Below are 26,941 nucleotides of genomic sequence, written 5' to 3'. Positions count from 1 at the left end.
GGAGCACTTCAAAAAACCACTGTCACTAAATACAGTTGGTCGCTACATCTGTAAGTGCCTACTATGCAAAGCGAAAGCCATTTATCAACAACATCCAGAAACGCCGCCGGCTTCTCTGGGTCTGAGCTCATCTAAGATGGACTGATGCAAAGTGGAAAAGTGTTCTGTGGTCTGAGGAGTCCACATTTCTAATTGTTTTTGGAAATATTCCACATCGTGTCATCCGGACCAAAGATGAAGCGAACCATCCAGACTGTTATCGACGCAAAGTTCAAAAGCCAGCATCCGTGATGGTATGGGGGTGCATTAGTGCCCAAGGCATGAGTAACTTACACATCTGTGAAGGCACCATTAATGCTGAAAGGTACATACAGGTTTTGGAACAACATATGCTGCCATCTAAGCGCCGTCTTTTTCATGGATGCCCCTGCTTATTTAAGCAAGACAATGCCAAGCCACATTCAACACGTGTTACAACAGCGTGGCTTTGTAAAAAAAAGAGTGTGGGTACTTTCCTGGCCCGCCTGCAGTCCAGACCTGTCTCCCATGGAAAATGTGTGGCGCATTATGAAGCGTAAAATACGACAGCGACAACCCCGGACTGTTGAACGACTGAAGCTCTACATAAAACAAGAATGGGAAAGAATTCCACTTTCAAAGCTTCAACAATTTGTTTCCTCAGTTCCCAAACATTTATTGATAGTTGTTAAAAGAAAAGGTGATGTAACACAGTGGTGAACATGCCCTTTCCCAACTACTTTGGCACGTGTTGCAGCCATGAAATTCTAAGTTAGCTATTATTTGCAAAAAAAAAAAAAGTTTATGAGTTTCAACATAGAATATCTTGTCTTTGTAGTGCACTCAATTGAATATGGGTTGAAAATGATTTGCAAATCATTGTTTTCCGTTTGTATTTACATCTAACACAATTTCCCAACTCATATGGAAACGGGGTTTGTATGTACTATCATCATAATACAGTCATCACACAAGTTAATGCTGTAATGAAACAAGTGGAATTGTGTGATGCATGACATTGTATCGTATGCATGTTCCAAATGAAACTGAAATATGAAAATATGGATGCATAATATCAAAAGATGTTTGGAATAAACTCCCAACCAATCACAGGAGGGCTTGCTTCACCGTGTTATTAATGCACCAATCACAGGATTGTTTGCTTCACATTGTATTACTGCGGAAGTAGCAAGAAGAGTTTACTGCCGGATTAGCTTCACATTATCACACACTTTGGGCGAATCCAGCTCTCCTGATGAACAAAATGCTTGGATTCGGCAAACAGACATGGAGGTGTCTTATATAAAGTGTCCCAATGTATTCGGCGCATATAGTCGCGGTTAAAACTTTGACATTTGCACGGTAGGGGCGTTTAAAAAACAATAATAATAGCCAATTAGCATGCTAGCCCGTCACACTAAGCGACAATACTAGCGCCAAAACCACCAATAATGTCGTCTTTAATAACTACGAGCACAAACAAGGCGAATTAAATCATCATTTAGACATAAACAGCGGGTTTTTATTTTGGAGGTTAAGAAGTCCGCCTGTCCGATAATGGGCGCACAGTGGCAGAGTCCTCAAGAGCTCTGCTGTCGATGAAGTAAAAGAAGACTCACCTCAGTGCGGGAACATTGTCACAAAGTAAATGAAGACTCACCTCAGTGCGAGAACATTGTCACAAAGTAAATGAAGATTCACCTCAGTGCGAGAACATTGTCACAAAGCTGCCGCCCGCAGCCTTTCTGGCACGTCGGCCGCGAGGGAAATGGGAATAGATGGGGATTAGGCACAGCACGGCGAGGTTAGGAAGGAGGTGTGTGTGTGTGTGTGTGTGTGTGTGTGTGTGTGTGTGTGTGTGTGTGTGTGTGTGTGTGTGTGTGTGTGTAGCCTTCACTTTGTCTTACATTGTGTTTGGTTGCAGTGTATTTTTTGTCCTCAAAATTCTACACACAATAACCCACCATGACAACGTAAAGGTAGTTGTTTTAGAATTTTGGGCAAATTTACTAAAAAAAAAAAAAAAAAAAGTATTCACAGCTATAGGGTTGTCTCGAGACCGGTGCAAAAATGTATTTTGATACTTTTGTAAATAAAGGACACCCCCCAAAAATTGCATTTTTGGCTTTATTTTAGCAAAAAATCGTAGGGTACATTAATCAAACATACAATAACAATCGTGTCCTTAAATAAAATAGTGAACATACCAGACTACGTATCTTTTGGTAGCAAGTAAGCAAACAAAGGCTCCTAATTAATCTGCTGACGTATGCAGTAACATATCATCATTCTATTGTTTTGTCAAAACTATAAAGAACAAGCTGTAAAAATGTAGTATTATTCTACTTATTCATATACTGCTTATTTTCTGTTGAACCATGTTCTGTATAGACTTCTGTTCAAATGTAATAATCACTAAATGGTCCCTAGTGTGTGAATGTGAGTGTGGATGTTGTCTGTCTATCTGTGTTGGCCCTGCAATGAGGTGGCGACTTGTCCAGGGTGTGCACCGCCTTCCGCCCGATTGTAGCTGATAGGCACCAGCGCACCCCGCAATCCCAAAGGGAATAAGCGGTATAAAATGGATAGATGGATGGATAATCACTTATTCTTCTCTTCTTTGATACTTTACATTAGTTTTGGATGATACCACACATTTAGCAATTGATTAGAGACGTCCGATAATGGCTTTTTTGCCATTATCCGATATTGTCCATTTCTTAATTACCGACTACGATATCAACCGATAGCGATAGTGGTGGAATGAACACATTATTATGCCTAATTTTGTTGTGATGCCCCGCTGAATGCATCAAACAATGTAACAAGGTTTCACAAAATAAATCAACTCAAGTTATTAGTTTTGGACGATACCACACATTTAGGTATCTATTCGATACCAAGTGGTTACAGGATCATACATCGGTCATATTCAAAGTCCTCATGTGTCCAGAGGACGTATTTCCTGAGTGTATCAACATAATATAAATTTTTTAAAAAGCAAAAAGATTTTGCGACGATAAAAAATATCGATGTGATCATCGTATTATTGACTAGATGCACTTGATATCAGTACAGTGGATGTCAGGTGTAGCTCCACCCATGGCGTTTGTTTACATTGTGACACCGGTGAGCTATTGTATTAAAGTCAAAGTACCAATAATTGTCACACACACACTAGGTGTGGTGAAGTTTGTCCTCTGCATTTGACTCATCCCCTTGATCACCCCCTGGGAAGTGAGGGGAGCAGTGGGCAGCAGCGGTGCCGCGCCCGGGAATCATTTATGGTGATTTAACCCCCAATTCCAACCTTTGATGCTGAGTGCCAAGCAGGGAGGCAATGGGTCCCATTTTTTTATAGTCTTTGGTATGACTCGGATGGTGTTAGAACCCCCAACCTACCCATCTCAGGACGGACACGCTAACTACTAGGCCACTGAGTACTCCTACGGTGTGTAGTGAAGCATGTTTAGCTATTCCTTGTCCTCCAGTGATAATGGTACATGTAAGAAACTTAATTTATTTGTCGCCATGGAGGCCAGGATTAGTGATTTAGAAGTAGTTAAAACACTGCCGAACTATACTCTACAGAGTATAGTACCATTTTTGATGCATTAGTACTGTGATACTATACTAGTACTGGTATACCGTACAACCCTATTCCTAGCCTTTGCCATGAAGCTCAAAAGTAAGCTCAGGCACGTCTTGTTCCAACTGATCATCCTCGAGACCTTCCTACAGCGCAACTGGAGTCCACCTGCGGTAAAACTGATTTTTGAAAAACACACCTGTCCTTGAGGGTGCATGGGAGTTTGCCCAACCAGTCTACATGTGCTTTGTGGACTTGGAGAAGGCATTGGACCTTTGGGGACTGCTCAGAGAGTATGGGATATCGGACTGTCTGATTGTGGCGGTCCACTCCCTATATGATCAGTGTCAGAGCTTGGTCCACATTACCAGCGGTAAGTCGGACACGTTTCCAGTGAGGGTTGGACTCCGCCAAGGCAGCCCTTTGTCACCCATTCTGTTCATAACTTTTATGGACAGAATTTCTAGGCACAGTCAAAGCGTTGAGGGGATCCGGTTTGATGGCTGCAGGATTAGGTCTCTGCTTTTTGCAGATGATGTGGTCCTGATGGCTTCATCTGGCCGGGATCTTCAGCTCTCACTGGATTGGTTCGCAGCAGAGTGTGAACCGACTGGGATGAGAATCAGCACCTCCAAGACCGAGTCCATGGTTCTCGCCCGGAAAAGCGTGGCGTTCCATCTCCGAGTTGGGGAGAAGATCTTGCCCCAAGTGGAGGAGTTCAAGTACCTCGGAGTCTTGTTCACGAGTGAGGGAAGAGTGGAAGGTGAGGTCGACAGGCGGATCTGTGCGGCGTCTTCAGTATCGATTCGTTGTGGTGAAGAAGGAGCTGAGCCGGAAGGCAAAGCTCTCAATTTACCGGTCGATCTACGTTCCCATCCTCCCCATGGTCATGAGCTTTGGGTTATGACCGAAAGGACAAGATCACGGGTACAAGCGGCCCAAATGAGTTTGGAGCTCTCCCTTAGAGATAGGGTGAGAAGCTCTGCCATCCGGGATGAGCTCAGAGTAAAGCCGCTGCTCCTCCACATGGAGGGGAATCAAATGAGGTGGTTCGGGCATCTGGTCAGGATGCCACCCGAACGCCTCCCTAGGGAGGTGTTTAGGGAACGTCCAACTGGTAGGAGACTATGGGGAAGACCCAGGACACGTTGGGAAGACTATGTCTCCCAGTTGGCCTGGGAACGCCTCGGGATCCCCTGGGAAGAGCTGGACGAAGTGGCTGGGGAGAGGTAAGTCTGGGCTTCCCTGCTTAGGCTGCTTCCCCCGGGACCTGACCTTGGATAAGTGGAAGAAGATGGATGGATGGATGAATGGATAAGTAAACTTTGATTGATAAACATTGATTTAAGTCAAAAACCTTGTTTTTGACCGCCGATCATGTATCTCAAGGTACAGATCTTGGGAATACTTATGTGAATGTGATTTATTTGGGGTTTTTTTGGATAAATTTGCAAAAAAAAAAATGTAAGAAAATATTTTCACATTGTGATTATGGGGTTGTGAGGAGGAGTGGCCTGCGGACTTGCAGCGAGGGGGGGGCGCTCTGAGATCGACGACAGGTGCGTAGATGGCCCACCTGGGCGCAGTTGGACTAATCACCTGTCACACTTAAAAAGGGCGGCAGCAGAGAAGGAGGGGGCTGGAGAAGTTGGAGCAAGTGGCGAAGATAGAACCCGAACGCGAGCGGAGGCGAGAGCAAGATGCAAACGGCAAACTGGAAAGCAAAAAAATAGCGTGACCGTCACCAGACACCCGGAAGGCTGAAAAGCGACCTGACCAGAGCTGAGGTTATTTGAAAAATAAACTAAATCTCAAGACTGCCACACCATCATGTCTCTCCTTGGTTGTCAGAAGAACCCGGAGCAAAGAGTCTTTCCACAGGGGTATTGGGTGTAGAATTTTGATGACAAAAATGTTTTTTTTTCCATTTTGGAATCATCATCGGCGGTCACTGGAACGAGTATGCCGATCCTCCTGGTAGGGGTGTATCCCTTTATGGAGGATGCCTGTGCGTGACTTAGTTTAACGTGGGGAGACTGGTGCACAGACAGTCACCACACCATCCTTGACAGATCCGGGTCAGGGTCCAGTGGCATGGAGTCCAAAACTATTAAGGACCCTTTTCTGCTGCAGCCTTCTTCGCCATTGCAGCCGTTATGGTAGTTTTTAAAATCTATTGTCTTCCGCCCATGAGGTCTTCGCCGTAACCCCGGCTAGGGGGCAGTCAGGTATTAGGCCTCTGCCAAGGGCCACCTGGGGTAACAGTAGTAAAGGTGTTAACCTCCTAGTGCCCCAAAACCCCATAGAGGAGCCTTCACTGCCGGATGCACTTTAACCTCATGCCCAGGACACATTTTTGGAATAAGGCTGTAATGTAACAAGATGTGGAAAAATATGGATGTACCAGTTTAAATAAAGATTTATTGTTAGACTTGGACACACTTTAATGATCCACAAGGGACGTTGTTATTGTTATTTTTACATTCATTCAAAGCATGGTTGCATTGTTATTGTGTCGCTGCAGCAGTGATCAAAAGAGTGCATTCATCTGTAATTTGACACATACTGTAAGATGACACATTCAAAGTGGAATTTGGAAATAATCAAACCGTCGATTGATCCTTACGTCCATTTTAATAAGAGCAGCCATGACTGGGCGGAGTTTTGCTGCGTGTTCCTTAAAGCCTCCATCCTCCATCCATGATGTGCTCGGTGCCAGTCACATAGGCCGACTGCGGGAGGGCAGACGGCACACATTAACACCCAACAACTAATACTTTCTGTAAATTAAAAACAATATTTAGAATGGTCACATCAGCAAACAACTACCCATGTGTGGTTGAAATTAGAGATGTCCGATAATGGCTTTTTTGCCCATATCCGATATTGTCCAACTCTTAATTACCGATTCCGATATCAACCGATACGATATATTCAGTTGTAGAATGAACACATTATTATGCTTAATTTTGATGTGATGCCCCGCTGGATGCATGAAACAATGTAACAAGGTTTTCCAAAATAAATCAACTCAAGTTATGGAAAAAAATGCCAACATGGCACTGCCATATTTATTATTGAAGTCACAAAGTGCATTTTTTTTTTTTTTAACATCACTCAAAACAGCAGCTTGGAATTTGGGACATGCTCTCCTGAGATAATCCTTATACCCACTACAACAGGGGTGTCCAAACTTTTTCCACTGAGGGCCGCACACGAAAAAATTAAAGCATGCCAGAGCTATTTTGATATTTTTCATTTTCAAACCATAACAAAATATACGGATTTTTAAAATTGATTTTACATTTAGGGGTCCCAGGGACCATAAAGGGTCTCAAGTTATTAAAATGTTAAAAATAAGTAACATTTTTATTATTATTTTTTATTTAACGCTTACAAGACATTTCTGTATCAACTTAAAAAAAAAAAAAGCTCCTTTGGCTTTTCCGTCAAAAACATCTTTGTTTTTTTTTTTTTATAGTAAAACTGAAATATGCCGTATTTATTAATGAGAGCCCTAAAAGATCAGTAATGCAGGATATCATTGATTTTAATTCTTTATTATTTTTGAGTAATCACAGTGAAAAGATAAATAAAATACCACTAAATATATTTGGAATCCAAAAGGTGCCCCACTCAGAAAGTGATACATTTTTATTATTATTTTTTTTAACTTTCAACACTTAAGTTACAAGATCAACTTCAGATATATCTGTCAATTTTAGGTTTTAACTATTATTTTGTTTGTTTTATGCTCTTTTGTCAAATAAAACTTTGTTTTACATGGCAACTGCACAATATGTGCAATATTTACCACATAAAACATTTTAAAGTGAACTTTTTAAACTAATTGGAGCTTTGAAAATAATTCATTATATAACATGGATTTTTTTTGTCATTTTTTGAGCAATGGCAAAAAAATAAATACTTGATTGATTGAAACTTGTATTAGTAGATTGCACAGTACAGTACATATTCCATACAATTGACAACTAAATGGTAACACCCGAATAAGTTTTTCTACTTGTTTAAGTTGGAGTACACGTTAATCAATTCATGGTAAAGATGGTTTTTACATGGTAAAATAAAGACAAAAGAAAAAAAACAGCCTGCATGGCAGCTTTGAGTCAACATTATATTTTTAATGTCCTTTTTTATTTTTGCAATAGCATTTCCAGAATGTGTGGCGGGCCGGTAAACAATTAGCTGCGGGCCGCAAATGGCCCCCGGGCCGCACTTTGGACACGCCTGCACTACAACGATGGGAAATACTATACTTGGACTTTCACAAAGATCATTATTATTTTCTTTTTTTAAAACATGCCTCAAAACAACAGCTACAAAAACAGTGAAGGCACACAGCTTCAGTCCAGAGTATACTAGAGTCATAAAGTAAACAATAACATAGTCCTCCTTTAGTGCAAGACAGCCTGGCATACTGTATAACAGGAAATTATAAACTGGGCTCAATCTGCCCTGCTCTAATGTATTTGTATGAGTAACACAAATGTGCTGCAAGCTGGTGGTGAGTGCTTGAAGTGGTCTTTGCAAATTGCCTGTTTTTATCCGTCAGACACACTGTAAAATAATCCCAAACCATAGACATGGTGTCAAGCTGGCTTGTTAGCCACGGCTACAGCACCGGCAACAACACACTCTTGCTGTTGTTATTCTGCGCTCATGCCATCAAGCGTCGCCAGTAAACCTCTCACGCTGCAGTCCTCAATTCCTGTGTTGTGTGTGGGAGAGGGGAGAGGGGAGGGATTGCTGACTGGGTTTATATCCATGTTTTACCGGACATGTACCACTCCATACAGCGGCGTTTTGAAAAGTCATGAATTTTACTTTTTGAAACAGATAGCGATAATTTCCCACATCACATTTAAAAGCATTTGTCGGCCGATAATATCGGCAGGCTGATATTATCGCACATCTCTGGTTGAAATTTACCCAAAGTGCTTTGCGAGAGTCTGCCATTGTCCTACTAAGCTCTTTATTTTTCCACGACCGGCTCGTAAACGCACACGCATCCTCCGCTTTTGCCATTTGTAATATAAAAGTAGCGTACAGTTTAGAGATGCGCGGATAGGCAATTATATCATCCGCAACCGCATCACTAAAGTCGTCAACTACCCGAACCAACATTTTATCAAAACCGCAACCACCCGGCCGTTGTTATGTATCAGGGGTCGGCAACCTTTGACACCCGAAAGCTATTTTAACCCGTTTCACAGAGTAAAGAAGACAATGGGAACCGCAACCATTCTCGCGAACATACACTGGTGCTAATCCAGATAACGAGAATAAGGGCGTGGTATGAAATCATTGCCTCAGACGCCTTTTACAACATGTATAAACTGCTTGCAAGTCTAGCAACATGATGTATGCAGCTTCCGCTGATACACGTACAAGATTGAAAGGCATACTGGGTGATACAGAGTACACTGATGGTTACCCAGAATCCTTTGCAATCATGACTCTTCCTGACTATATTTTACACCCCCAACCCCATCCACCTTACCGACGCACGGGGGTGGGGGGGTTTGCTGCTAGCAGGGTGTATAATATAGTCAGGAATAGTCATGGATACAAAGGATTCTGGGTATTTGTTGTGTTGCGTTTATGTTGTGTTACTGTGAGGATGTTCTCCCGAAATGTGTTTGTCATTCTTGTTTGGTGTAGCTTCACAGTGTGGCGCGTATTAGTAAGAGTGTTAAAGTTGCTTATATCACAACCATCAGTGTACTCTGTATCACCCAGTATGCCTTGCAGTCGTGTACGAGTATCTGCGGAAGCCACATGCAACATGTTGCTGGACTGGCAAGTAGTTTGTACATATTGTAGAAGGAGTCAAAGGCAATGACTTCATATCACGCCCTTATTCTTGTTATTTGGGTGACCAACAGCAGATATTCGCGGGAATGTTTGTGGCTCTTATTGTCTTCATTACTTTGAGATACGGGCCAAAATGGTTCTTTGAGTGGTAAAGGTCGCCGATCCCTGAACTATATATATTAAATATTTCCGAATGGTTAAACCGCCACCCGCCCGAATATATTTGAAATAAATTTTTTCGTAATGTCACCCGCCCGACCCGCGATTTATCCGCGGACTGCGCAGATGAGACCGTAAACCGCGCATCTGTAGTACAGTTCTAACTACAGATTTCCGATAGTATCAGCCTGCCGATATTATTGACCGATAAATGCTTTAAAATGTAATATCGGAAATTATCGGTAGCGGTTTAAAAAAAGTAAAATTAATGACTTTTTAAAACGCCGCATATCCGGTAAAACACGGACGTGGGCTAGTATACTCTGGACTGAAGCTGTGTGCCTTCATTGTTTTTGTAGCTGTTGTTTTGAAGCAAAATAATGCACTTTATAAAAGTCAAAGTATAGTTGTGAGCAGGCGTGGCCGGTGGATCTGTAGCGAGGCGGGGCGCCACGTGCGTAAATGGCCTACCTGGGCGCGGTTATGCAATCACCTCTCAATGTGTGAAAGGGCAGCAGGAGATAAAGAAAGTCACAGAACCGCTCGCATTAATGTCTCTCCTTGGTGGTCCGAGGAACCCGGAGGGAAGGGGTCCTCCACAACAGTATTTCCCATAGTTGTAGTGGGTATCAGGATTATCTCAGGCAGAGCATGTCCCTTTTTTCAAGCTGCTATTTTGAGGCATGTTAAAGAAAATAATGCACTTTGTGACTTTAATACTAAATATGGCAGTGCCATGTTGGCACTTTTTTCCATAACTAGAGATGAAGTTGTTCTCTTATTTTGGAAAACCTTGTTTTTGATTGATTGATTGAAACTTGTGTTAGTGGATTAGACAGTACAGTACATATTCCATACAACTGACCACTAAATGATAACACCCGAATAAGTTTTTCAACTTGTTTGAGTCGGGGTCCATGTTAATCAATTTATGGTAAAGTTACATTGTTTAATGCATCCAGCGGGGCATCACAACAAAATTAGGCATAAAATGTGTTCATTCCATGACTGTATATATCGGTATCGGTTGATATCGGAATCGGTAATTAAGAGTTGGACAATATCGGAAATCGGCAAAAAAGCCATTATCAGGCATCTCCAATTAGAGACCGAATGTCCCTTTGGGACCGAGGACCCTATTTAATTTCTAGCGTTATATACTTTCTTTATTATTATTCTGCAGCTTTGAGCTGTAATTTAACCCCCTTAACATGCTTCAAAACTCACCAACTTTGACACACACATCAGGATTGGCGAAAATTGCAATCTAATCAAAAAACCTAACCCCAAAACTCAAAATTGTGCTCTAGCGCCCCCTAGGAATAAAACACAGACAAAACTGCTCCTAGGAAGAAAACACAGGCAAAACAGCCGGCAACTTTCAGTAGGAATGTCGTACAGACATGAAATAAAAACCTCTATGTAGGTCTCACTTAGACCTGCATTTCATGTATTGACAACCCCCACCAAAAATCCACAGGAAGTTTGGATTTCCCCCTTCAAAACAAAAATTTTGTTAAAAAACGGTCACCTTTTTTCCAAACATTATCTCCTCTGAGCGCGTTTGTCGTGTCGGCTTCAGACTTCCACAGTACCGTACTGTCTGCTGCTGGTGCGCACGCACCAACATTCGTGAGGGAAGGGCTGTGATCGTCTATACCAGGGGTAGGGAACCTATGGCTCGCGAGCCAGATGTGGCTCTTTTGATGACTGCATCTGGCTCTCGGATAAACCTGAGCTAACATTGCTTAACACGATAAATAATGAATAATTCCACTTGTAATCACACTGTTAAAAATAACGTTCAAAATATAAAATATTGCCATGCATTTTTATGTTCAATAAGTTGGTAAGAAGTCATTTATTTATTATTGGTTAGTGTGGGGCTTGCCTTCCAGAGGGCTCTTCAGACCACCAAGCACTGATATGAGAGCCAGTTTTCAGGGTTACAATATGGTTTTATTTTTCAATAAGTCTCTCAGTTGCTTTCCAGCAATTGTCTTTTTCTCTTTCGTTATTGCTCGCGCCCTGGATTCTAGCCCCAAGCCAATCTCTCCTCCTGGCTGCTGCTTATAACATAGCGACAGGTGATCAGATAAAAAGGCCCAGGTGGGCCATCTACGCACGTGTCGCTGAATTCGAGGCCTGTCCTGGTAACACCCTGCTTCGCTGCAGGCTCGCAGGCCACGCCCCCTCCACAGTTAGCTTCAGAATAACAATGTTATTACAAAGAAAAAGAGACCTCTCTAGAAATGTTGGTCTTTCTTAAAAATGCACGCGTTTTGTTGTGTTCAGTGTTAAAAAAAATATTATATGGCTCTTACGGAAATACATTTTAAAATATTTGGCTTCTTGGCTCTCTCAGCCAAAAAGGTTCCCGACCCCTGGTCTATACCAAGGTGGCTGCCAGGTGCCGTAGCTAAGCCGGTATGTTTTAAAGTTGTTGTTTGCCTGCATATCGTAAAAACAACCGTCCAACATGTTACAACTAATTATAAACTTGTAGGTGCCGACCATTAGGGCCGAGTTGCGACGAGAGTGTGTCGATGTTAAGATATTACGTCGAGTTGGTGAAGTCTGTTTGCTAATAGTAGCTACTAGCCATACCCATGTATTTTCAATGGTCGGTTAGCATCTGGTTTTTCTAACTTATATCTGTCAGTAGACACGTTATGGACGGTAAAAACTACAACATTTATAATAAAAAGTAGTGTATAGTTCTAACTTATATCTGTCAGTAGACTGTATGGAAGGGCTAAAACTACAACAAGATCGCTGTCAAAGTGGAGGCACGTAAATAAGACCGCCCGCAAAACGGTGCATCCTGAAGAGACTTAAAGATGATGTGTAAAACATCATCTATGCAACATTTTGACCATAGAACCACCATCACATGTTATGTAGACCAGGGTTCCACAACCTTTTCTCCACCAGGGACCGATTTAATCTATGCATTACTTTCACGGACCAGGTTTCTACGTGTGGCAAATAAAAACAGAAAAAATACTCCTCCCTAGGGAGGTGTTTAGGGCACGTCTGACCGGTAAGAGGCCACGGGGAAGACCCGGGACACATTGGGAAGACTATGTCTCCCGGCTGGCCTGGGAACGCCCCGGGATCCTCCGGGAGGAACTGGACAAAGTAGCTGAGGAGAGGGAAGTCTGGCTTCAAAGTCATACTAAAACATGCTGACAGATTATTGAGTGCTTTGTGTAATGTTCTTTTTTTTTAACATTTAAAGTTTTGGTGTTTACCGGCGTCATATTGCAGTCTACACATATCTCTTATGTGTGACTGCCATCTACTGGTCACACTTATCATTTCACCATGTATGATATAAAATTGCTTCGAGGTCGGTAAGCGCAACCAAAACTATTCCTTACATTAGGTGCACCGGGTTTTGAGGCGTGCTGGGGATTTTTGAGAAAATGAAAGGTTTTTAAGTGCGCCTTATAGTCCGGAAAACATAGTACATTTTGTGCATTAAAGAGGCTAAAAATGCCGAACATATAAAGTGCACTTTTGTGGATGATGTCACACACTATTATGTTAAATCCACTATGGACTGGACTCTCACACTATTATGTTATATCCACTATGGACCGGACTTTCACTATTATGTTAAATCTACTATGGACTGGACTCTCACTATCATGTTGGATCCACTCTGGACTGGACTCTCACTATTATGTTAGATCTACTATGGACTGGACTCTCACTATTATGTTAGATCCACTATGGACTGGACTCTCACTATTATGTTGGATCCACCATGGACTGGACTCTCACTATTATGTTGGATCCACCATGGACTGGACTCTCACTATTATGTTAGGTCCACTATGGACTGGACTCTCACTATTATGTTGGATCCACTATGGACTGGACTGTCATTGTGTTAGATCCACTATGAACTGGACTCTCACTGTTATGTTAGATCCACTATGGACTGGACTGTCATTATGTTGGATCCACTATGAATGGGACTCTCACTATTATGTTAGATCCACTATGGACTGAACTGTCATTATGTTGGATCCACTATGAACTGGACTTTCACTATTATGTTAGATCCACTATGGACTGGACTGTCATTATGTTAGATCCACTATGGACTGGACTCTCACTATTATGTTAGATCCACTATGGACTGGACTCTCACTATAATGTTAGATCCACTATGGACTGGACTCTCACTATTATGTTATATCCACTATGGACTGGACTTTCACTATAATGTCAGATCCACTATGGACTGGACACTGTTCAACAACTTCCCACTTGAAGCCAAACCACCGCCAGACGATGGACCCCCTGCTGTTTTTCTTGGGAATTAATTCTGTCTTCATTTGTTACCAGATTCGCACCTTCTCTCTCTCGTATTACCACTCACACCGCACCGTTAGCACCACAGCTAATGTTACCATGCCGCTACCTCTCTACTCCGCGAGGGTGTATACGTATGTGACGTATGTAAGAAGGTGCGCTTGTTTTACGTCTCTGTGAGAACTAGAGACAAGAAAGAGTGAGAAGAGCCTGTAGTGTAATGCCCGCAGCTAGAACCTATACTCCAATATCACCATATAGTCATTTTCTATATCGCACAGAGACAAACCCGCGATATAAGGTCAACATGTGCTAAACCTCGCCACCTTAGCCCTGGCATGCTCACCTCATCGGAGGCCAGGTACACGCACAGGTGAGCCACCTCGTCAGCTGTGCACATCCTCCCTGTCTTCTGCCTGGCCATGAAATCCTTATAAGCCTGTTAGCAGGTGCAAAGAATAGTGTGTAAGGTGGGAACACTTTAAAAAGGTGATACAAAAAATAGGCTAACCGTACCTTTTCTGGGTCAGGTTGGGCCTGGATTCTACCCCTCAGTGATGGTGTGTCAACAGTGCCTGAGGCAGGATCAGAACTTTGGATTAGTTAGTTAATTGTTGAGACAAAATGGATGCTGTGAAACAGTCTTAATTAGAGGAATTTATATTCATATACGGTATTGAAGAACATTTTTGACAATAAAGTGTACTGGAAGGATGAAAACAAATCAAAAGTTTGGACACACCTTCTCATTCTGTGTGTTCTTTATTTTCATGACTATTTACATTGTAGATTTTCACATCAAAACTATGAATGAACACATGTGGAGTTATATACTTAACAATAAAAAAGGTGAAATAACTGAAAATATGTTTTATATTCTAGTTTCTTCCAAATAGCCACCCTTTGCACACTCTGGGCATTCTCTTGATGAGCTTGAAACGGTTTTCACTTCACAGGTGTGCTTGAAGCTCATGGAGAGAATGCCAAGAGTGTGCAAAGCAGTAATCGGAGCAAAGGGTGGCTATTTTGAAGGAACAAGAATATAAAATATGTTATTTAATTTTTTTAATTTTTTATATTTTAGCCTTTGGGGACGAATGAGGCAGACTAATAGGTTTTGCGTTCCCCTAGTATAAAAAAAGAACTGACATTTTTGATTGAAATAAACTGCTGTTCTAAATGTGTCCACTGGATGTCGCAAGAGCAATTATTTGTATCGCCTTGGCGCAAGAGCATGAATGACTTCAGAGGAGGCGGAGCTATGTGCCATTTTAACAGTGGCGGGTCGTGCGTTTCAATCAACTAATCAATGTTTATTTATATAGCCCTAAATCACAAGTGTCTCAAAGGGCTGCACAAGTCACAACGACATCCTCGGTTCAGATCCCACATCAGGGCAAGGAAAAACTCAACCCAGTGGGATGTCAATGAGAAACCTTGGAGAGGACCGCAGATGTGGGGGACCCCATCTAGGGTGACCAGTGCAATGGACGTCGAGTGGATCTAGTTAATAGTGAGAGTCCAATCCATAGTGGATGTAACATAATAGTGAAAGTCTAGTCCATAGTGAATCTAACATAATAGTGAGAGTCCAGTCCATAGTGGATCTAACATAATAGTGAAAGTCCAGTCCATAGTGGATCCAACATAATAGTGAAAGTCCAGTCCATAGTGGATCTAACATAATAGTGAAAGTCCAGTCCATAGTGGATCCAAGATAATAGTGAGAGTCCAGTCCATAGTGGATCTAACATAATAGTGAAAGTATAGTCCATAGTGTATCTAACATAATAGTGAGAGTCCAGTCCATAGTGGATCTAACATAATAGTGAAAGTCCAGTCGATAGTGGATCTAACATAATAGTGAGAGTCCAGTCCATAGTGGATCTAACATAATAGTGAAAGTCCAGTCCAAAGTGGATCTAACTAAATAGTGAGAGTCCAGTCCATAGTGGATCTAACATAATAGTGAGAGTCCAGTCGATAGTGGATCTAACATAATAGTGAGAGTCCAGTCCATAGTGGATCTAACATAATAGTGAAAGTCCAGTCCAAAGTGGATCTAACTAAATAGTGAGAGTCCAGTCCATAGTGGATCTAACATAATAGTGAAAGTCCAGTCGATAGTGGATCTAACATAATAGTGAGAGTCCAGTCCATAGTGGATCTAACATAATAGTGAAAGTCCAGTCCAAAGTGGATCTAACTAAATAGTGAGAGTCCAGTCCATAGTGGATCTAACATAATAGTGAAAGTCCAGTCGATAGTGGATCTAACATAATAGTGAGAGTGCAGTCCATAGTGGATCTAACATAATAGTGAAAGTCCAGTCCAAAGTGGATCTAACTAAATAGTGAGAGTCCAGTCCATAGTGGATCTAACATAATAGTGAAAGTCCAGTCGATAGTGGATCTAACATAATAGTGAGAGTCCAGTCCATAGTGGATCTAACATAATAGTGAAAGTCCAGTCCAAAGTGGATCTAACTAAATAGTGAGAGTCCAGTCCATAGTGGATCTAACATAATAGTGAAAGTCCAGTCGATAGTGGATCTAACATAATAGTGCGAGTCCAGTCCATAGTGGATCTAACATAATAGTGAAAGTCCAGTCCAAAGTGGATCTAACTAAATAGTGAGAGTCCAGTCCATGGTGGATCTAACATAATAGTGAAAGTCCAGTCCATAGTGGATCTAGCATAATAGTGAGAGTCCAGTCCATAGTGGATCTAACATAATAGTGAAAGTCCAGTCGATAGTGGATCTAACATAATAGTGAAAGTCCAGTCCATAGTGGATCTAAGATAATAGTGAGAGTCCAGTCCATAGTTGATCTAACATAATAGTGAAAGTCCAGTCCAAAGTGGATCTAACTAAATAGTGAGAGTCCAGTCCATAGTGGATCTAACATAATAGTGAGAGTCCAGTCCATAGTGGATCTAACATAATAGTGAGAGTCCAGTTCATAGTGGATCTAACATAATAGTGTGAGAGTCCAGTCCTTAGTGGATCTAACATAATAGTATGAAATTCCAGTCTATGGTGGATCTAACATAATGGTGAGAGTCCAGTCCATAGTGGATCTAACATAATAGTGAGAGTCCAGTCCATAGTGGATCTAAAATAATAGTGAGAGTCCATTCCATAGTGGATCCAACATAATAGTGAGAGTCCAGTCCATAGTGGATCTAACATAATAGTGAGAGTCCAGTCCATAGTGGATCTAACATAATAGTGAGAGTCCAATCCATAGTGGGGCTAGCAGGAGACCATCCCGAGCAGAGACTGGTCAGCAGCGCAGAGATGTCCCCAACCGATGCACAGACTCTGGACAGTTTCCCACCTATGCCTTCAGTGATGTCCGACTTCAATGATTACCTCTCAAAATACCATCATTGATGTCCCCACATGACCATTGCTGGAGAAATACTTAACAGGAACACATTCATGCCCTACAGGGCAGTGTACAAAGCGGGTTATTTTCTGGTGCATTTTAAAATCATTAAACCCGAATCAGCAATTAAAACATGTCTTTTGTGGTACTGTCAAAATGTAATTTGAAAAAACATATTAAACGTGAAAAAATAAGGAAATGATATATCTGAACTCACATTTCATCGGCAGCACAGGTGAGCCAACTTTTTGGGGTTGGCTTCACAAGATGTAGTTTCTCTTTACATATCCTTCTTGAAAATGGCCTTGCAAATATATGTGTTGTCTTGTCTAACCATAAAAGATGCAGACGAGGCGTGTTGGCTGACTTCTTAAAGTTTACTCCACAGCGTGCTCATCAAAAACATCCCGCTGGCGGCATGTCTAATTAAATAACCTAAACGGGGGTACTGCACACTCTCTTCGCTACTGTGGCATGCATGACGAGTTGAGTTTATACCAAAAAGTTCTATTTGGGTTTCATCTGACCACATGACATTGTCCCAATCCTCTGCTGTATCATCCATGTATCCATTTTGGTATAAACTCAACTCGTCGTGTTTGGAGAAAATAGAATACTGAGTTGCATCCCAAGAACACCAAACCTACTGTGAAGCATGGGGGTGGAAACATCATGCTTTGGGGCTCTTTTTCTGCTAAGGGGACAGGATGATTGAGCTGTGTTAAGGAAAGAAAACCTCCTTCCATCAGTGAGAGCTTTGAATGGTTGACCAAATACTTATTTTCCACCATAATTTATGAATAAATTCTTTAAAATTCCTACAATGTGAATTCCTGGACTTTTTTTCACATTCTGTCTCTCACAGTTGAAGTGTACCTATGATGAAAATTACAGACCTCTGTCATCATTTTAAGTGGGAAAACTTGCACAATCGGTGGCTGACTAAATACTTTTTTGCCCCACTGTGTATAAAAAAAAATGGTAAAAACAAATCAAACAAAAAAATACATATAATAACGAGCTCGTCTTTTAAGGAATGAGTCCTGAAGATCCCGGTCGCTTCATGAATTCCATCTCTACAACACGGGCATGGAAACAGATATATTCAGATTCACTTAAGAGTGTCAGTGTTTCCCCCAGAAAATGTGTTAGTTAAGGTGGTGACTCTCCAGGGTAAAGATGGGTGTAACTCGGCCTGTGGCCATCACGTTTCCCCCTCGTCGCTGCCACCACAGCCTGGGGTGCCAAGAGAGTACAGACTGCAGTGAAGTTGGCCGGCTTCGTCGCATGAAGAAGGCTACAACTACTTTTGGTTGTGTTTTCTGCTCCATTTAATGAATGGCAATATACGATATATATCTCCATATCTTTTCCGTAAAGTAAAAACAAAACAGTCCTAGTTACCAGAGATACTAAAATAATGACTTCCAATGTCAAATTAATGACTTGCTGTAAGTAAGTGTTTGCAATAAGTGTCATGCTTAATTTATTACAGCATTTGGGAAGCCTGTAGTTGATTTTTATTATGTAAATGTTATATTTTTATCAACATGTGATGGCAGGGACCCTGCCATTCAAAACTAGGCTGCTACATTACTAATGACTAATGTAACTATAGCTGAAAAAATAGTACAATAGCAATAGGAGAGACTATTAATAAAGCCGACATGGAGTTCATGTAGGCTTTATCATGCACTTACATTATTTTATACACTATCAGAGACAGAAACTCTTCATTTAACATTATGTCCTTTTTTAACTGCTTCAACACAGCTTAATCGACACATAAAAAGGTCAAGTGAAATAACTTAGTTATTAACTGTAGGTCAATAATGATTGTCTTTCTTTCAGACAGACAGGGCTTTGCTGTCCGTAACACACACACACACACACACACTGTGAGCTAACGTTACACTAAAAGCAAATTATCCTTCACCTCAAGGACTGTGAGCGAGCTGAGCTGCCGCTTATGTTTCTAGAACGTCAACGGGCTCATCCTGCTTGCCCCATTGTGAACGGGACTCTCGTTGCTGTGTTGGATCCGCTTTGGACTGGACTCTCGCGGCTGTGTTGGATCCATTATGAATTGAACTTTCCCAGTATCATGTTCGACATCCATTGTTTTCGTCCTCTCCAAGGTTCTCATAGTCATCATTGTCACCGACGTCCCACTGGGTGTGAGTTTTCCTTGCCCTTATGTGGGCCTACCGAGGATGTCGTAGTGGTTTGTGTTGTGGTTTGTGCAGCCCTTTGAGACACTAGTTATTTAGGGCTATATAAGTAAACATTGATTGATTGATAGTTATGTTAGTAGTATTTGACTTGGAAGTGTTTATTATAATTTGGGGAGAGTCCGCTGCATTATGCTAACCTGCTAAACACCTTTCTGCTCACTCCATCAAAGGAAAACTGACTCCATGCGCTCTGAATACGCACTGCTGATTGGCTGTTACCGCTCTGCGTGTAACCAATCAGATGGTTGTGTGGGTGGAACAATGCTGGGTGCTGCAGAGAAGTGGAGCAGCTTGTTAAGACTTAGGTTTAGGCGGTGGCTCTTTGTTGTTAACAACAAAGCGCTGCGGCAAACCCTGAGTAAATTTTACCTTCTTCTGGCAAACACCTTCGAAATGACCATTTTTGGCCTTGGTTCTGCTCGAAGAAAATATACAAAATGTGTTTTTTTCCCCCCCATCTACGCACTCTGACACACATACTGTATATATTATTAATGGTGTCATGAAGAACTGCCCTTGAGAGGGAGGGAAGGAGGTGGTGACGTGTCAAGTTAACTTTCAGTTTCGATACCCGTCAGCATATCAACCTCGGTGGATGAAAGCATGGGAAATGGGCGAGCATTTTAAAGATTGCTTCGACTTTTAGATAGCTTGTTTTTGTAGGATAAAAGGCACAACGTCCTCAAATATAACAAAAGTCACGTGGGTGTGTTATGTGTTGTTCTTTTTATCTGGACTTACCGGGACAAACGCAATTGCAGCGAACGCCGTGCTCGATGAAATCGGCAGCTATGGATTTGGTGAGGCCGATCACGGCTGCCTTGGAGGTGCTGTACACACACCGGTTCACCACACCTGTGTCAAGGCAACATATGTCACACACACACACACACACACACACACACAAAGCCGTTATCTGGCGTAAGAGGATTACCATGCTCATACTACGCTGCCTTAGTGTCCCTTTAAATAAGCGCCGCTTATACGGGCGCACCTGTTGGCCTCACCTTTTATGCTGGACGCCACCGAGGCCATGTTGATGATGTTCCCCGACTTCCTGGCCAGCATCTGTAATGAGGAAATTAGCCAGAAGTGGCTTTAATTGTGCATAACTGCCGTGTCATGTCGGAGGTAACGGGGAGACCGTGACCTCATCTTATTTCAGGGGCATGGAGGACGGCCAAAAAATAAATCAAGAATCATATGTTACTAGAGGTACAGCTGAGAACAGGATCGGCAATTAGTGAGGGGGGGGGCAAAGGTCACCTGGGGCAGGAAAGCCTTGCACATGAGGTACATGCTCCGGATGTTGACGTCCATGGTGAAGTCCCAGTCGGCCTCGTCGCAGTCCAAGATGGAGCCGTGGTGCACAAACCTATACATTCATTGCACATTAAATGTGCAAATACATTAATTGCACATTAAATATGCAAATACATTCATTGTACATTGAATATGCAAAAGGGTTAATTGTACATTAAATATGCTAATGTACAAATAGATTAATTGTACATTAAATATGAAAATGTACAAAGAGATTAATGTTAAAAATATAAATTGTACATCAGATATGCAAATGGATGAATTGTACATTAAATACACAAAATGATGAATTGTACATTAAATATGCAAATGTGAAAATAGATTAATGGTACATTAAATATGAAAATGTACAAAGAGATTAATGTTACATAAAATATGCAAATAAACTAATTTTAAAATAAATATGCACATATGTTTGTATAATGTGTGTATACCCGTCAGTATGTATTATGTGTGTATACCAGTCAGTAATTATTATGTGTGTATACCAGTCAGTGTGTATTGTGTGTGTATACCAGTCAGTGTGTATTGTGTGTATACCAGTCAGTATGTATTGTGTGTGTATACCTGTCAGTATGTATTATGTGTGTATACCAGTCAGTATGAATTATGTGTGTATACCAGTCAGTATGTATTGTGTGTGTATACCAGTCAGTATTTAGTATGTGTGTATACCAGTCAGTATGTATTATGTGTGTATACCTGTCAGTATGTATTATGTGTGTATACCAGTCAGTATGTATTGTGTGTGTATACCAGTCAGTATGTAGTGTGTGTGTATACCAGTCAGTATGTATTATGTGTGTATACCTGTCAGTATGTATTATGTGTGTATACCAGTCAGTATGTATTATGTGTGTATACCAGTCAGTATGTATTGTGTGTGTATACCTGTCAGTATTTAATATGTGTGTATACCAGTCAGTATGTATTATGTGTATACCTGTCAGTATTTAGTATGTGTGTATACCAGTCAGTATGTATTATGTGTGTATACCTGTCAGTATGTATTATGTGTGTATACCTGTCAGTATGTATTATGTGTGTATACCAGTCAGTATGTATTGTGTGTGTATACCAGTCAGTATGTATTATGTGTGTATACCAGTCAGTATGAATTATGTGTGTATACCAGTCAGTATGTATTGTGTGTGTATACCAGTCAGTATTTGGTATGTGTGTATACCAGTCTGTAATTATTATGTGTGTATACCAGTCAGTGTGTATTGTGTGTATACCAGTCAGTATGTATTGTGTGTGTATACCAGTCAGTATGTATTATGTGTGTATACCGGTCAGTGTGTATTTTGTGTGTATGCCAGTCAGTATGTATTATGTGTGTATACCAGTCAGTATTTAGTATGTGTGTATACCAGTCAGTATGTATTATGTGTGTATACCTGTCAGTATGTATTATGTGTGTATACCAGTCAGTATGTATTATGTGTGTATACCTGTCAGTATATAATATGTGTGTATACCAGTCAGTATGTATTATGTGTATACCTGTCAGTATTTAGTATGTGTGTATACCGGTCAGTATGTATTATGTGTGTATACCTGTCAGTATGTATTATGTGTGTATACCAGTTAGTATGTATTATGTGTGTATACCAGTTAGTATGTATTGTGTGTGTATACCAGTCAGTATGTATTGTGTGTGTATACCAGTCAGTATGTATTATGTGTATACCTGTCAGTATTTAATATGTGTGTATACCAGTCAGTATGTATTATGTGTGTATACCAGTCAGTATGTGGTGTGTGTGTATACCATTCAGTATGTATTGTGTGTGTATACCAGTCAGTATGTATTGTGTGTGTATACCAGTCAGTATGTAGTGTGTGTGTATACCAGTCAGTATGTATTGTGTGTATACCTGTCAGTATTTTGTATGTGTGTATACCAGTCAGTATGTATTATGTGTGTATATCAGTCAGTATGTATTGTGTGTGTGTATACCAGTCAGTATGTATTGTGTGTGTATACCAGTCAGTATGTATTATGTGTATACCTGTCAGTATTTAATATGTGTGTATACCTGTCAGTATTTAGTTTGTGTGTATACCAGTCAGTATGTATTATGTGTGTATACCAGTCAGTATGTAGTGTGTGTGTATACCATTCAGTATGTATTGTGTGTGTATACCAGTCAGTATGTATTGTGTGTGTATACCAGTCAGTATGTAGTGTGTGTGTATACCAGTCAGTATGTATTGTGTGTATACCTGTCAGTATTTGGTATGTGTGTATACCAGTCAGTATGTATTATGTGTGTATATCAGTCAGTATGTATTGTGTGTGTGTATACCAGTCAGTATGTATTGTGTGTGTATACACAATAGTATACACACTGTATACACAATAGTATACACACTGATGTAAAGATGGCGGCGCCCGGACGGGCTGCGCTCTCGAGGAGCTCCTGCTAAAGATGGAACATTTGGCAGAAATACCGGACAATTCCACAAACTTTATGGCTGGCTCACATCGTGGTCACTCCGTGATCACGTACGACCGCCAGACACTTCTGGATGTGGACACATCGGGCCGTTTTGGACCGATAGACACTTGCGTGCTAGACTTGCTAACTAGCATGGGAATACATCGGCGGCTACATCCAGCGGCCTGTGAAGCAGGGGAGTCTAGTAGCAGCGGGGGCCGTCTACGGAGCAGACGCCAGCGGTGTGATCGGAAACGCGGATGCCGAGCGGGGCTAAAAACAAAGCAGAAGGCTAATCCCCACAGAACACCACTTTCCTCCATCCCGAAGACGGATTTAGATGGAAAATGCGAGACTACTGGTCTGGGTAAGGAGTCAGTTAAATTAGAACAAGTTTTTTCTGCTTTGAGTGTTTCAGAGTTGGACATGTGTTTTACTGAGGTGGCTAACTATGATGCGTGCAGTTTATCAAAGCAACAAACAAACAATCGGAAAATCCCCGTTACTGAGGTGGCTAACCATGATGCGTGCAGTTTATCAAAGCAACAATCAAACAATCGGAAAATTCCTGTCGTATCAATTCCTAGATATGGTCGTAACTATACTAAATGCCACCCGGCGGAGGAAACTCTGCCATCCGGGAGGAACTCAAAGTAAAGCCGCTGCTCCTCCACATCGAGAGGAGCCAGATGAGGTGGTTCGGGCATCTGGTCAGGATGCCACCCGAACGCCTCCCTACGGATGTGCTTAGGGCACGTCCAGCTGGTAGGAGGCCACGGGGAAGACCCAGGACACGTTGGAAAGACTATGTCTCCCGGCTGGCCTGGGAACGCCTCGGGATCCCCCGGGAAGAGCTAGACGAAGTGGCTGGAGATAGGGAAGTCTGGGCTTCCCTGCTTAGGCTGCTGCCCCCGCGACCCGACCTCGGATAAGCGGAAGATGATGGATGGATGGATGGATATACTAAATGCACTGGGCATAATAAACACAACATTATTAATATTGCTACTACGGATAATTTGATCAAAAACTCCCTAAAACAGCCCACTACCTATAATATAGGTTTTTTAAACATAAGATCATTGTCTCCTAAAACGTTGTTAGTTAATGATATTATCAGAGACAACAATCTTAACGTCATCGGTCTCAGCGAAACCTGGCTTAAACCAAACGACTTTTTTGCGCTAAATGAGGCATGTCCTCCTAACTTTACACATGCGCATATTGCCCGTCCGCTCAAAAGGGGTGGGGGGGTTGCACTAATATACAACGAAAACTTTAACCTTAGTCCTAACATAAATAATAAATATAAATCGTTTGAGGTGCTTACTATGAGGTCTGTCACACCGCTGCCTCTACACCTGGCTGTTATCTACCGCCCCCCAGGGCCCTATTCGGACTTTATTAATGAATTCTCAGAGTTCGTTGCTGATCTAGTGACACACGCCGATAATATAATCATAATGGGGGACTTTAATATCCATATGAATACCCCATCGGACCCACCGTGCGTAGCGCTCCAGACTGTAATTGATAGCTGTGGTCTCACACAAATAATAAATGAACCCACGCATCGCAACTGTAATACGATAGACCTAGTGCTTGTCAGGGGCATCACCGTTTCCAAAGTTACGATACTCCCGTATACTAAAGTATTGTCTGATCATTACCTTATAAAATTCGAGGTTCAGACGCATGTTCGTCAAACTAATAATAATAATAACTGCTATAGCAGCCGCAACATTAATACAGCCACAACGACAACTCTTGCCGACCTACTGCCCTCGGTAATGGCACCATTCCCAAAGTATGTGGGCTCTATTGATAACCTCACTAACAACTTTAACGACGCCCTGCGCGAAACCATTGATAACATAGCACCGCTAAAGTTAAAAAAGGCTCCAAAAAAGCGCACCCCGTGGTTTACAGAAGAAACTAGATCTCAGAAATTATTATGTAGAAAGCTGGAACGCAAATGGCGCACGACTAAACTTGAGGTTTAATAACTTATAAACGCATGCTTACCTTAGCTAAAGCTAAATATTACTCAAATCTCATCCACCGTAATAAAAACGATCCTAAATTTTTGTTTAGTACGGTAGCATCGCTAACCCAACAAGGGACTCCTTCCAGTAGCTCAACCCACTCAGCTGATGACTTTATGCAATTCTTTAGTAAGAAAATTGAAGTCATTAGAAAGGAGATTAAAGACAATGCGTCCCAGCTACAACGGGGTTCTATTAACACTGACACGATTGTATATACGGCGGATACTGCCCTCCAAAATACTTTCTCTCGTTTTGAGGAAATAACATTAGAGGAATTGTTACAACGTGTAAATGGAATAAAACAGACAACATGTTTACTTGACCCTCTTCCTGGGAAACTGATCAAGGAGCTCTTTGTATTATTAGGTCCATCAGTGCTAAATATTATAAACTTATCACTCTCCTCGGGCACTGTTCCCTTAGCATTCAAAAAAGCGGTTATTCATCCTCTTCTTAAAAGACCTAACCTCGATCCTGACCTCATGGTGAATTACCGACCGGTGTCTCACCTTCCCTTTATTTCAAAAATCCTTGAAAAAATTGTTGCGGAGCAGTTAAATGAACACTTAGCGTCTAACAATCTATGTGAAACCTTTCAATCCGGTTTCAGGGCAAATCACTCCACGGAGACAGCCCTCGCAAAAATGACTAATGATCTATTGCTAACGATGGATTCTGATGCGTCATCTATGTTGCTGCTCCTCGATCTTAGCGCTGCTTTCGATACCGTCGATCATAATATTTTATTAGAACGTATCAAAACACGAATTGGTATGTCAGACTTAGCCCTGTCTTGGTTTAACTCTTATCTTACTGATAGGATGCAGTGTGTCTCCCATAACAATGTGACCTCGGACTACGTTAAGGTAACGTGTGGAGTTCCCCAGGGTTCGGTCCTTGGCCCTGCACTCTTCAGCATCTACATGCTGCCGCTAGGTGACATCATACGCAAATACGGTATTAGCTTTCACTGTTATGCTGATGACACCCAACTCTACATGCCCCTAAAGCTGACCAACACGCCGGATTGTAGTCAGCTGGAGGCGTGTCTTAATGAAATTAAACAATGGATGTCCGCTAACTTTTTGCAACTCAACGCCAAAAAAACGGAAATGCTGATTATCGGTCCTGCTAGACACCGAACTCTATTTAATAATACAACTCTAACATTTGACAACCAAACAATTAAACAAGGCGACACGGTAAAGAATCTGGGTGTTATCTTCGACCCAACTCTCTCCTTTGAGGCACACATTAAAAGCGTTACTAAAACGGCCTTCTTTCATCTCCGTAATATCGCTAAAATTCGCTCCATTCTGTCCACTAAAGACGCTGAGATCATTATCCATGCGTTTGTTACGTCTCGCCTCGACTACTGTAACGTATTATTTTCGGGTCTCCCCATGTCTAGCATTAAAAGATTACAGTTGGTACAAAATGCGGCTGCTAGACTTTTGACAAGAACAAGAAAGTTTGATCACATTACGCCTGTACTGGCTCACCTGCACTGGCTTCCTGTGCACTTAAGATGTGACTTTAAGGTTTTACTACTTACGTATAAAATACTACACGG

At 41.6% G+C, this 26,941-nt stretch overlaps 2 protein-coding genes across 6 annotated transcripts in view; both read right to left on the bottom strand.

Annotated features, from left to right (window-relative positions):
* si:dkey-162b23.4 (sodium/hydrogen exchanger 9B2) overlaps nucleotides 1-1,873 on the bottom strand; it is a 64,932-nt gene extending 63,059 nt beyond the window's left edge. For 2 of the 3 annotated variants that reach the window (XM_061880689.1, XM_061880691.1), the window contains exon 1: nucleotides 1,720-1,873. The gene's annotated coding sequence lies outside the window, so the exon portion shown is untranslated. Of the gene's footprint in view, nucleotides 1-1,678 lie in introns of all 3 variants that reach the window. The other variant, XM_061880690.1, reaches the window with a different exon arrangement.
* Nucleotides 1,874-6,008: 4,135 nt separating this feature from the next.
* The window catches only part of bdh2 (3-hydroxybutyrate dehydrogenase, type 2), a 56,506-nt gene continuing 35,573 nt past the window's right edge, over nucleotides 6,009-26,941 (bottom strand). For 2 of the 3 annotated variants that reach the window (XM_061880692.1, XM_061880693.1), the window contains exons 5-10: nucleotides 20,820-20,928; nucleotides 20,561-20,621; nucleotides 20,295-20,408; nucleotides 14,444-14,502; nucleotides 14,274-14,366; nucleotides 6,009-6,339 (exon numbers count right to left, since the gene is read on the bottom strand). In XM_061880692.1, the coding sequence (XP_061736676.1) occupies nucleotides 6,286-6,339; nucleotides 14,274-14,366; nucleotides 14,444-14,502; nucleotides 20,295-20,408; nucleotides 20,561-20,621; nucleotides 20,820-20,928 (490 nt within the window). In that variant the 3' untranslated portion in view covers nucleotides 6,009-6,285. The remainder of the gene's footprint in view (nucleotides 6,340-14,273; nucleotides 14,367-14,443; nucleotides 14,503-20,294; nucleotides 20,409-20,560; nucleotides 20,622-20,819; nucleotides 20,929-26,941) is intronic. The other variant, XR_009803125.1, reaches the window with a different exon arrangement.

The sequence above is a fragment of the Nerophis ophidion genome, linkage group LG20 (genome assembly GCF_033978795.1).
Source record: "Nerophis ophidion isolate RoL-2023_Sa linkage group LG20, RoL_Noph_v1.0, whole genome shotgun sequence".
Lineage (NCBI taxonomy): Eukaryota > Metazoa > Chordata > Actinopteri > Syngnathiformes > Syngnathidae > Nerophis > Nerophis ophidion.
Note: the sequence above shows the minus strand (reverse complement) of the source record. Positions and strands in the feature narration are given on the sequence as shown.